At 39.1% G+C, this 12,053-nt stretch overlaps 3 protein-coding genes and 1 non-coding gene across 4 annotated transcripts; 1 reads left to right on the forward strand and 3 right to left on the reverse strand.

The window, feature by feature from the left end:
* Window positions 1–172: 172 nt before the first annotated feature.
* LOC125203791 (cell number regulator 8-like) lies at window positions 173–1,811 on the reverse strand. The gene is made up of 3 exons (XM_048102241.1): window positions 1,483–1,811; window positions 869–1,071; window positions 173–577 (listed from the first exon to the last, which is right to left on the reverse strand). The coding sequence occupies exons 1-3, from the start codon at window positions 1,724–1,726 to the stop codon at window positions 338–340; spliced, it is 687 nt and encodes a 228-aa protein (XP_047958198.1). The 5' UTR covers window positions 1,727–1,811; the 3' UTR covers window positions 173–337.
* A 1,460-nt stretch (window positions 1,812–3,271) lies between these two features.
* LOC125204370 lies at window positions 3,272–4,293 on the reverse strand. The gene has a single exon (XM_048103019.1). The coding sequence runs from the start codon at window positions 4,030–4,032 to the stop codon at window positions 3,328–3,330; it is 705 nt and encodes a 234-aa protein (XP_047958976.1). The 5' UTR covers window positions 4,033–4,293; the 3' UTR covers window positions 3,272–3,327.
* Window positions 4,294–8,274: 3,981 nt separating this feature from the next.
* Window positions 8,275–10,503, forward strand: LOC125206217. Its single transcript, XM_048105502.1, has one exon. The coding sequence runs from the start codon at window positions 8,275–8,277 to the stop codon at window positions 10,501–10,503; it is 2,229 nt and encodes a 742-aa protein (XP_047961459.1).
* On the reverse strand, window positions 8,770–8,876 carry LOC125208742. Its single transcript, XR_007174221.1, has one exon. It is a non-coding gene; the product is annotated as a small nucleolar RNA R71 (small nucleolar RNA).
* Window positions 10,504–12,053: the final 1,550 nt, after the last annotated feature.

The raw sequence follows: 12,053 nt of genomic DNA on the forward strand, positions 1-12,053 counted from the left end.
TAAAACCCAGTAAAATCACTAGTGCATGGATCAAAATAGGAATGTGATAAGCTCACACCGCACAATCATAAGGATTAAGGAGCCAAGATAAGTCAGATTAGAAACATTATAAAGAGAACACTAGAAAAATCTATCACTCCCTGAAACCACAATTCTACATTATGCAAGGACATGAAAAGAATCCAACCAGAGAGTATGTTTGTTTATATATGTTTCAAAACAAAATGCACATCCACCCGATACACGGTTTATACACCGAACAAGTGAATCAAACAACCATCACAATTGTATAAAAGTAGACAGTTACTATGAATGATCATATGACAAAGAGAAGCATTTATACTCGACGGCCCATGGTCTGTTCCCCGGGGGGAATCATGACTAGGACGGGTTGGGCATTGAAACCGGGATGTGGAAGCCTACGACGGATCTCACGCCCCTCCTGGCAAAGAGCACATGGATGGCAGAAGACATGAGTAGCAAAGTCGCAGGCCATCTCACATTGCTCGCGTTGAACTTCATCCTCTGCTAAGCTTCCACAGCAGCCACATGATCTTGCAAGTGCCTCACTGCTTCCCTGTTGTGCAAGCAATATAAGATCCATAACTCCTCTTAATGTAATTCCACATAAATGAATTAAGGCAAGAAAGGATGCTCTCTCTCACACACACACATATACGCAAAAGGAAGCAAACAAGATTGGCCGAATGACACCATGAACAATGTGATACTAAACAAGTATTGCCATGTAATAGCACAAAAAAAAACTTTGCTCTTCTGTAAGTTGTTACAGTCATTATAAACTGATTGCAGGTTGCTCCTGAATCATAACATAGGTTGAAGAGTAGAACATAACTCGATAGCTAACCTCTAGATTAAACTTGCGACGAATGGCTGTACGGATGGGAGAGGAGAACCAAGGGGCAAGACAGTTCCAGCCGAAAATCGTATTCCCCATTAGATACAGGCCAGTGTAAGGCAAGCAGTGATCAGCAAATGTACCAGGAGATGATCCAAGCCTCTCTACATTGCTCCCGTAGAGCACACAAGGAGCCACACTACCCAATAAACCTGCCCAATATTATAAATCCATACAGCTCAAAGAGACCATAAGTACAATACTATGACAAGAGATACATCCAAAGGGGCATCATGCTACTATTCAAGATTGACAATATACATTATTGAGTAATTACCAATGCATCACAAGCATTTCTCCAATTCTAGATATGAATCAGGCAATATTTCTCAAACTGTTGAAATTATCTAGGGCTTTGCTTTGGGATATCCCAAATTTGTAAACAATTTTAGGAAACGATATAAATTAGCCTACTACTATTATCTATCTTGGCTACAAACCCACAAACCTAATTCAAACAAAATAAACAATGATCACCAAAATTCTCAGCACAGAATAAGATACCAATGCCTAAAATTTAGTAAAGTAATCTTGAACTAACGGGGGGAAACAAGAAAACTCACAAACTTCAAGATCGCTACTGCAGAATTGGTCGTTCCTCCCAAGACAAGAGAAGAGACCAGAATCCCAGTGGGTCCTCTCCATCATGGATTCAGACACGGGTAGACCGTCGGCCGTCCATCCCACCGGGATCGCTGCTCCGACATTCTCGCCGACGGCGACGGGGACGCCGGATTTCTTCTCATTTGCCATCTCAATTTCCTCTTGATTCGGTAAAAGCGGATTGGATTCATCGGAATTCGCCATTTTCACTAAAACTTGCCTCTTAAAAAGTCGCAGAGGATTATGAGTAATGGGAAGCAACTATCTCTGATTTCAGCTCCCAACTAACTACTGTTTGTAGTAATTTAATATTATTATTTTATGATTAGCATAGCCACGTGGAATACGTAGACGTTAAGGAATTCGTGATTAGACTTTAGAGCATCAGCAGCGCAGCTCGTCGCTGTCTCTATCTCGTCCTGCCGAGACGAGACGGCAACGAGACCGCGTTGCAACCTCCATCTCGTCCTATGTCTCGCGCGGAAGGGGCTGGGCACGAGACAGGTCGCCACGCGCCTTGGCGACGTGGCGTGCTCCGGTTCGTGCGTGCCCGCGAGTGGGCGTCGTTTATCTCAGTTTAAAATGTTTTTTTTTGTTTTTTTTAAAAAAATCAGGAAAATTCAAAAATTAAATAAATAAAAATATTGTAATTTTTAATTTTTATATTTTTCAATAATAAAAATCAAAAATTAAAAAATTAAAATTAAAATTAAAAATACTCCATATGATTTCAATTATGTATTTTTCGTATTTTCGGATGTTATAATTTTTGTGATTTTTAATTATTTATTGAATTATTGGTATTAATTTAATATTTCAATGAAATATTAATTGAATTTGTTGGAAATAAAAATAAAAAATAAAATTGAATAAATAGTTCAGGGATGAGATGGTTAAAAGATGGAAGGATGTCGGTGTTGTCTCTTAGTTAAGAGATGGGCTGAAAAGTACAGTATAATCCATGAATAATTAAATGATGAAATGATTAAGGGATGAATAAGAGATAGGATTGCGGATAATCTTAATCCTATTTTATGGAACTAGCTAGTTTGATTTCGGAAAAACAATTGCTTTGACACTGTTAAGAGAAAAAAATTACCTATGACATGTCAATGCTATATCCAACCAATAGTTAATAAGTAGAAATAGATTAATATTCAAATTAATTCCACCTCGTACATTTACTTAGTTTTGGCCAATGCCAAATAAATTTATTATGCGCATATCACCGCTGCCACGTTACGTTAAGCATTTTTTGCATTTTTATTACACCATCCATCCAAATGATAGCAACTTAATTATCAGTAACTCAATTATCAACTTTACCACTTGTACATATATATTCTCTAGTTCCAGTCACAAGTTACATAATCGTATTGAAATGTTCACATGAATTGACTAATACAATTGACTCGATCTCAAATCATATAGCAAAAGGTTAAAATAGGTCTAAATCTAATCAAATTACTTAAATTGAAAATGTACTCATTTCAAAAAGTTGCAAGGGTAGTAGAAGCAGTTGATATGAGGATTCTCTCACTAAATAGTGGAGTATGACATTTTGGTCTCTGATATCCAATTTTATTGTGAATTAATGAAAAAGGAAATTAAAAAGAAATAAAATAGATAATATTATTTTTATTTTGTGGAAAAATACAGTACTCATATATTATTTTTAATAGACAATCAAGGAAAACTTATCAAGATTATATAAAAAGTAACAGTAATTAAAAAGATTGACGAAAGAAGTCAACCAACAAATTAGTAATGAAATTGATTTAGCAGAAGAATTTTGGATAACATCATCAGCTAACAATTAAAGTGGGTTGTGAAACAACTAGCCTTTCTCCTGTAGTCGCCGGCTCCGATTTACATCTCCTTAGCCGCTGAGCGTCGCCGCCAATTTTCTTCATTTCTTCAACTTTTTCAGCTGAATTCTCCATCTGTTCTAATTCTTTTTCTTCCTCTTGTTGTTTTTCAGTATTGCTGCTGGCTAATTCATCCGATTTTTCGACATTCCAAAATCGAGCTCCCAAGGACGAAGATCTGTAGGGAGCGGATCTGCATCTGGTCAACATCAACGCATTTTTTGGCGGGGAATAACAAGGTTCCAGAAATCCCCTTTTATTTTCGGCGGGGCTCTCATTGTTTAGGTTTTCAATTTTGGAATCGACCTTCTTGCTGCATCCCCACCCGAAAATTGATCCGCACTTGCAGAGGATCCCGCTTAATGGATTGTTTCCGAAGCAGAGGCTTTTCGAGCGGCGGCGTCTCCTGGGCTTGGAGCGGCGGATGCGGACTTGGCCGATGCAGGTGACTTTAGGCGACGATGGTTCCTCGATTGCTGCCGGCGCGCTTCTCCTTCCGCGGAGGTAAAATATGGGGCTCGACCGCGACCTGCTTCTACTCCGACTCCGGCTCCGGCTGCCCACGTTGAACCGCATTAACGGCGGGGGAAACTTCTCCGCCCGGCTAGGGCTCGATAATGGCTTCGATATGCTACCTTTCATCGCTACAATTCTCTCTGTTTCACTTGTACACACATGCGTTGCAGTGCGTGTATATATATTTATGCGTATCTACTTTGTACGTGTGTGCTCCTCTGCCTCTGCCTGGTGGGGATTATTGTCTCTCTCAGTATAGTTGAGTTGTACTCCCGCCGTCCCAAGGAAGATGACTCATTCCTTGAGTGCGGATAATTTATGTACTCCCTTTATTTTATGTGTAAAATGGAGAGAATAAAGTAAAATATATGAAATAAAGTGGAAATAGGTTATTTGTTTGGGATAAACCAAAAAGAAAAATGAGTAACGGAGGAACTACCATTTCTTTTTGGTTTGTTCTAGTTTAGTCATTTCTTTATTTTGGTAAAAGCTCTATATCTTAACTTTACTCCCTCTTTTCCTTTTTTTTTAATTTACTCTCTCATTTTTAATCTATTTAATATCTCAACTACATTATATACTTTCAACTACATTTTCTTCTTCTATCTTTTATCAATTACGCATTAAAAGTCAGTGTGAATTATTTCTATAGGAGATGAGGGAGTAATAATTATTTTAACTTCACTGTAAATAAAATAAAAGGTTGTGACTAGTGCAGTAATTTTGTAGTTATTGCATTCAAGGTTGGCGCAATTGCCATGATGGCATAGCCCAAATTTTGTTTTTATATTAATTTTTATATACATATAGATGTGGTACTGGTACGTAGAAGTACTATATTTTTATTAGTTGTTTTCTGTAAGGAATATACTACAAGAAGTTTATTTTGCTATTATCTTCGTGATAAATGATTTTGATAAGATATTTTTGTTTACATCGTTAGAGACCTATAGAAGTCATATCGTAGTATTGGAATCTATAGTGCTATGTTTCAAAATTAGCCTATAACAAACTTACTAACACGTTGAGTTTGGATTTATGGTGCTTTAATACATCGAATTGGACCAATTTATGGCTCTACTACATCACCATTCTATTTCTATTTATTGATTTATTGTTGAAAATAACATGTTGAATGTCATTATCACCTTATCAACATAAGCGAGAATGCAACCAAACGAAATAAAGGCATATCTTATCTCAAGCTTCCATCCTAATTGAATGGGTCACCATATAAATATTACTACTCCATTAATTTATAAACTTACATATATGCATCACTACACTTATTTTAGAAAGGGTAGGGCTCTATAAGTGGGTTTGGGCACTAGTTACGCAATCTTTATTATCTAGAAAGAGAGTCGAATGATATGAGATGCCTCTCTATTTTCTTCTTAAGTTGGATACTTGCACCCCACTTTTTATTCATTTCATCATATTTACTCTTATTTATAGTTTTATACTCCCTCCGTCCCAAGGTATTAGACCAACTTTCCTTTTTGGGATGTCCCAACATATTAGACTCGTTTCCTTTTTTAGCAAAAAGCATCTATCTTATTTTATTCTCCACCTACTTTTTTCTCTCTCTTCTCTCCCCTACTTTTTCCCTCTCTCATACTTTACTCTCTCCACTCTACCTATTTAAATATCAATTCCTTAAATCATGTGCCCAAAAGAAGTGAGTCTAATACTTCGGGACGGAGGGAGTAACATTTTTTGGGTTTTTAGCTAATTTTTATTGATAAACAGCAGCTAATTGTACTTTGCATCGCATTCCAGCTCTAGATATACACCTATGACCTATACTATATAGCATAATATTGTTTTGAAATAGGAGATGAAAGTACAAATTAATGCAAAGCATATAGCGGTCATTTTGAGGTTTGAAGGGTAAAATGAGATAGTAAAATGGGTATACTCCAGACTCACTTTATTCTATTTTTACTGTTCAAGTTGTATGTTTTTATTGCCCCACTCAACTAGTCTAAAGGGACAATACAAGACATGAGACAGAATACAGAAGCCCCTTTTGTGTTATTTCTATGTGGTAAACTTTATGTACATATTTACATTTTTCATGATTTTTTTTACCAGGATCAAACACTACTGGATCAATCACCCATTTCACCGAGGTAATAACTAAGAATATTTAATGGGAATTTGGTATGAGTGATTGACTAGAGTTTGATGAAGGGAGGGCTAGTTGGCACCACCAACTTGTTCGACGATCTTCTAACAAAGAATGATGAATTTAGGCATAAATTTGAAGAAAGTTACTTTGATTTCAAAAGACACAGGGAGTGGGGCTGGCTTTCCAAAACTTTGCAAACAACTGCAACCTAGATTAGACATGCAAACAACCTTTTCTTTTTAACCTTTCTCCATTGTATTTTGTGCTCAAATATTTGATAGCCCCCACTCTGCTTTTCCAAAAGTCAATAACAAAGGCTACAAAAAGTCAACTGCCTCTCCCTCTCCCTCTCCCTCTCCCTCTACCTCTCTCAATAAGAGATGGGAGACAGTAAGATCGAAAATGAAATTAGATATGTCAAGAACTCACATCAAAGATACTCTCTCGTCTCATAAAAATACAGGCATTTCCATTTATAGAAAGTTGTCCTCAACTTATTACTCATTGTTAGAAAGTGTTGGAAAGAGAGACAACATTAATATGCCGCCCAACATTCATTTTTGGTGAGTTCCTAAGTGGTGCTTTCTTCCAAGACTTTGTAGAGTACTGACAAACTCATATTTTAGGCTTGTTTTATGGGTGATTAAAGAGTGCTTTTGATGGTTTAAGATGTTAAATACAAGTTTTTTCACCGCATATACACTAATTAGGTGAGTTGATGGGTTTGTCGTAGTTTTGTGATGAAAACAGGTTGAAACGAGCCGAAGCTGAAATTCGAGGAGTTCTCCAGGAGGAAAACCCGACCGGGTGTTTTCCATCTCTCGGAACACCCGGTCGGGTGTTTTGAAGTAGCCTTGTGGACTCCAGGAGGAAAACCCGACCGGGTGTTTTCCATTTCTCGGAAAACCCGGTCGGGTGTTTTGCAAAATAGCGGGCTTCGGGAAGAAAACCCGGTCGGGTGTTTTATCACCTACAAATCACCCGACCGGGTGTTTGCTAATTTGTCCTGATTTTCACTCCGAGTATAAAAGGGGTTCTAACTCAATTTAGAACCCTAACCTTCCCCACGACAAATTGAGAGAAAAAATCGAGAGATACAAGTCATTGAAGGCAAGGAGGCTTCCATCTTCAAGAGATTGAAGAAGAAAGATCCTCCCCAACATCAAGTCTACATTAGGGAGTTCTATTACCTTTTCTTACTATGTTTTCCTTTGAAGTTTTTGTATTTTCTTTTGTCTTAGCTTCCATTATGAGTAGCTAAGTTCTTATTAGGGATATTGGTGAAGTTTGTATGGAATTCATGGGCTAAATCTTGATTTATGCTTATCTATGTCTTATGTGGTGGTTTTGTTGGTTGTTGTGCTTTTTCATTATCCAATTGATTAGCTACCAGTTTGATATGTCTTATTCTAATTATTGTCGTTGAAAGATGCTTAATTAGATAGTTAAATGACCAACAACTCCGTGCGTTGTATGTGCTCGAGAGAGACATAGCTAGAGAGAGGGCTTGGGTCCGTAGGTTGTAGGAGTTGGTTTCGAAGTGTAGGGAGGAGACTCCGACCTTAGAGGCCGATCAACGTGTTAGGTGCACCCGAGAGGGGGTCTAACCAATTAACCCGACCTTCCTAGCCACACATAAGACCATTTAGATGAGCATGATCCCTAGGTGAACACCCGTGATCCATACCAACGGATCAATATCCCTATCTTTCCAACTTGAGTGAAAACTATCCTTTTTCTTGTCTTAATTTCCTTTTGCTCTTACTTTCTTACTTGTTCTTTGATCTTAGTGTAGAAAAACCAAAAAAACCCCTTCTAATAGTCTAGATAGTGTTCTAAATTGCATCGTAGTACTCAAGCCGGCACTTAGTCTTCGAGGATCGATAATTTTAACTTGCCACGTGCTACATACCCCCATACACTTGTGGGTGACATTTTGATTGCAAGTTTAGCATGAGTCAAGTTTTTGGCGCCGTTGCCGGGGACTAATTTGCTTTTGTGTTTGATATTGTGATAAGATAGAGAATACTAGTTTAGACATTTACTTGCTTTATTTAGTTTAGTTTTCTAGTTTAGCTCTAATTTTCCTTTGTTTCCTCTCTTGTGTTGTGTAGGTTTTTATGCTCACGCGCTCAAGGCATCTACCCCTTGAGCCGATTAATTTAGAGATAGAAGCCGCCAATAGAAGAAGAGGAGGACGAAGGAGGAGAGCACGAGCTCAACATCTAGTTGAGCCAATGGAAAATCCAAATGGGAACAACGAGGAAGTACCACCTCCACCTCCACCTCCCCTTAATCAAGACCAAATCATCCTCCAACTACAACAACAAATGGAGGAGATGAGAAGGGAAAGAGAGGAGGAAAGGAGAAGAGATGCACCGGTTAGAAATGCATTTGGGAACGTTAATATCCCAATGCCACCCATTGATCCAAGAGTGAATGCCAACAATTTTGAGTTGAAGACGGCATTGATCCAATTTGTGGAGCAACGTGTTTTCTCGGGAAGGCCCACGGAGGATCCTAATATGCATTTAGCCAAATTCTTGGAGATTGCCAACACAACCAAGCTTAATGGGGTTCCCGAAGATACAATCAAGCTTAGGCTATTCCCTTTCTCATTGACGGGATATGCTAGAGATTGGTTTGATAACCTTGAGCCGGGCTCGGTTATAAGTTGGGACGACTTAGCCAAAAAGTTCTTGGAGAGGTTCTTCCCTCTTAGCTCTACTCTCAACCTACAAGCGGAGATCTCCCATTTTAAAATGAAGAGCCAAGAGTCTATGTTTGAAGCATGGGAGAGGTTTAACGCTTTGTTGAAGAAGTGTCCTAACCATGGGCTATCTCCGGGCCATCAAGTGAGCCTTTTCTACAATGGATGCTCGGAATTTATCAAAAGTCAACTAGACTTTGGTTCGGGGGGATCATTCTTGGACAAAGGGGTCGATGAGTGCAAGAAGATGCTTCAAAGGCTTGCATACACTAGCAAGAGTTGGAGCTCGGGTCGAGATGGCTCTATGCCGGTAGCTTCGGTTGTTGATTCGGATGCATTCAATCTCCTCAACCAACAAATGATGATTCTCAATCAAAAGGTGGATAGCATAAGTTTGGGGATGGCACCCAATGTAGAGCCTCAACCTACCGTAGAGGATGTTAATTATGTGCATCAAGGGGGAAACCAAGGAGGAAATCAAAGGAACTTCTACAATTATCACCCCAACAATGGGGGTGGTAATTATCGTCCATCCTTCAATACACATCCAAATCTTTCGTATGGAAATCCGAATAATGCTATTCAACCGAGTGGGGTTAACAATGCACCTAGCACTTCAAAGTCTTCAAGTGATGTTACCAATGAGCTTCTAAAAGCTTTGATGGAGAAGACCGATGGGATTATGGAACACTCTACCAAGAGAATTGATAAAGTTGAGACGGCGGTGGTAGAAGTTGCTACAAGAATGGGGGCCTTGGAGCACCAAATGAGTCAAATTGCTCAAACCGTGGGTCAACTTCATCAACCGGGGCAATTCCCAAGCACTACAATTCCAAATCCGAAAGATTGCAAGGCAATCTACTTGAGGAGTGGGACAAGTTATGAGAGTCCTCCTATGCCCGAAGTGGAAGCTAAGGAAGTACCCGAAGAAGAGAAAGAAGAAGAGGAAATAGAGGTGGAGTCACCTAATATGCCATCCGAGGGTCAACCCGAGGCAATTATTCCTCCCAAGCCCATGGAAGTCAAAATTCCTTTTCCTCAAGTGGTGCACAAGAAGAAATTAGATGAGAAGTTTGCAAAGTTCCTTGAGATCTTCAAGAGGGTGCACCTCAATATACCTCTCATTGAGGCACTCCAACAAATGCCCGGCTATCTTAAATTCTTGAAGGAGATTATGTCAAAGAAGAAGAAGTTGGTTGATTATGAAACCGTGAGCTTGACCGAGAATTGTAGTGCAATCATCCAACAAAAGATGCCGGCAAAGATGAAAGATCCGGGAAGCTTCAACATCTCTTGTGTGATCGGGAATGATAGGCAAACTAAGGCCTTGTGTGATTTGGGGGCAAGCATAAATCTTATGCCCTTAAGCTTCTTCCGGAAGTTAAAGTTTGGTGTTTTGAAGCCGACCACCATCACCCTTCAAATGGCGGATAAGTCCGTCAAGTTCCCCAATGGAATTCTTGAAAATGTCTTAGTAAGGGTGAATGATTTTATCTTCCCCGTGGACTTTGTAGTCTTGGACATGAAGGAGGATCCTAATGTTCCTCTCATTCTTGGAAGGCCATTCCTTGCAACCGGGAAAGCTTTAATTGATGTCACCAAGGGAGAACTCACCCTTAGGCATGGAAACAAGACGGCTATCCTCTCTATGTTAGACAAGATGAAACGCCATGAAATGGAAGAATCCAAGAGAGTAGAAGAGGTGCCTTTGGAAATTGAAGAGTGCAAGGTGATACAAGTGTCTAAGGATGATTGAAGTTGAGAAGCCCTTGGAGGAGATCTTGGTCCCTAATTGGTTCTTTGAGCTTGAGAATGAAACAAGTTTGGGGGAGCAAAAGAAGGAGGTGCCAAAATGGGCAAATGGTGAATCTCATGGAGTTGACCTTGGAGAAAATGACAAGCCTATTTGGTGGAAAAAGCGGCTAAACAAGCTCTATTTGGCCGCAAAAGCTAGGACGGGCCCCGATGAGGTGATCCAAGTGAGCTTGGACCATTAAGTGAAAGCTTGAAGACCGTCGGGCAAACGACGTTAAACAATTGCGCTATGGGGGAGGCAACCCCTAGTAGGTACAATTTTATTTTGTGTCAATGTGTTTTTCTCTCATTTTTAGTGTTTTTTTTCTTTGTTTTAGTGTGTTGGAACAGGAAAATGGTCCAGAGAGAAAACCCGACCGGGTGTTTTCCATTTCTCGGAAAACCCGGTCGGGTGTTTTGCAGAAGGGTCGTGTTCCAGGAAGAAAACCCGACCGGGTGTTTCTAATTTCCGAATCACCCGGTCGGGTGTTTTGCTCGCGTATATATAGCTGGAGAAAGAGAAAACCCGGCAGAATCACCCGACGCGAACCCTAGCTCCCCAAATTTCGAATTTCGGTGAATTCCTCTCAATGTCTCCCTTCTAATCTCACTTCTACACTCTAATATCTCTTCTACTTCATCTTTTACACATTTTAAACCATTTAAGTGGTGGAATTTTGTGAAAACAAGGCAAGAAGCTAATTTTCGAGTTCTACTTCAATTAAACCCCAAAGGTATGAATTTCTCCCTCTATTTTTCTTTACCCATAGATAATTGTTGAATATTGAGTGATTTATGGAAGATTATGATGATTTTGGTGCATAATTGTGGGTTTTAGAGGATTAAGAGTGGATTTGTTGTAGAATTGCTAGAATGGGTGAGAATTTAGAACTTGTTTGCATAATGTGAAGTTGAATGTGTTGATGTGTTGCTTTATTGGACATTGTTGATCATTTGTTTCATGTTGATGAAGAGTTGTGATGGTAGAAGGATAAGACAATGAATGGATGGTGTAGTTGTGAGTGATATTGGTTTGAATTGTTAACAATTGTGATTGATTGGTTTTAGGGGAGAATTTGGCTACAAGCATGAGGATTGATGATGATTTTTGTGATATGATGAAGTAAAATTTTTGAGCTTTGCATGTTAGAACAAGAATAGAATGAATTTGTGCATCTCTTGAGCTTAAAGTGTAATTTTATGCTTAGTTTCTTTTGTTATATACTTTGATTGTTGATATATAAGCAATTATTTGGAGGTGATGCCTACTCTTGTGTTTTTAAATGTTTAGTTTGATGATAGAGAGTAGAGAAAAGTACTCCATGGTGTTAACTTGTGTATGTTAGCCTTTGAGCTAAGTTTGGGGGAGTACTTTTACTTTGATGGGTTGATAGATTCTTCTAGGTTTTGATTACATTGCAATTTAATACTTGGCATTTGTAGGTACAATGGTCCTTTCAGCGTCAGCATGTTCGGTCGCCCTAAGAACTGCAGAAGAGCGGACTAAATGGA

The sequence above is a fragment of the Salvia hispanica genome, chromosome 2 (genome assembly GCF_023119035.1).
Source record: "Salvia hispanica cultivar TCC Black 2014 chromosome 2, UniMelb_Shisp_WGS_1.0, whole genome shotgun sequence".
Taxonomy (NCBI): Eukaryota; Viridiplantae; Streptophyta; class Magnoliopsida; order Lamiales; family Lamiaceae; genus Salvia; species Salvia hispanica.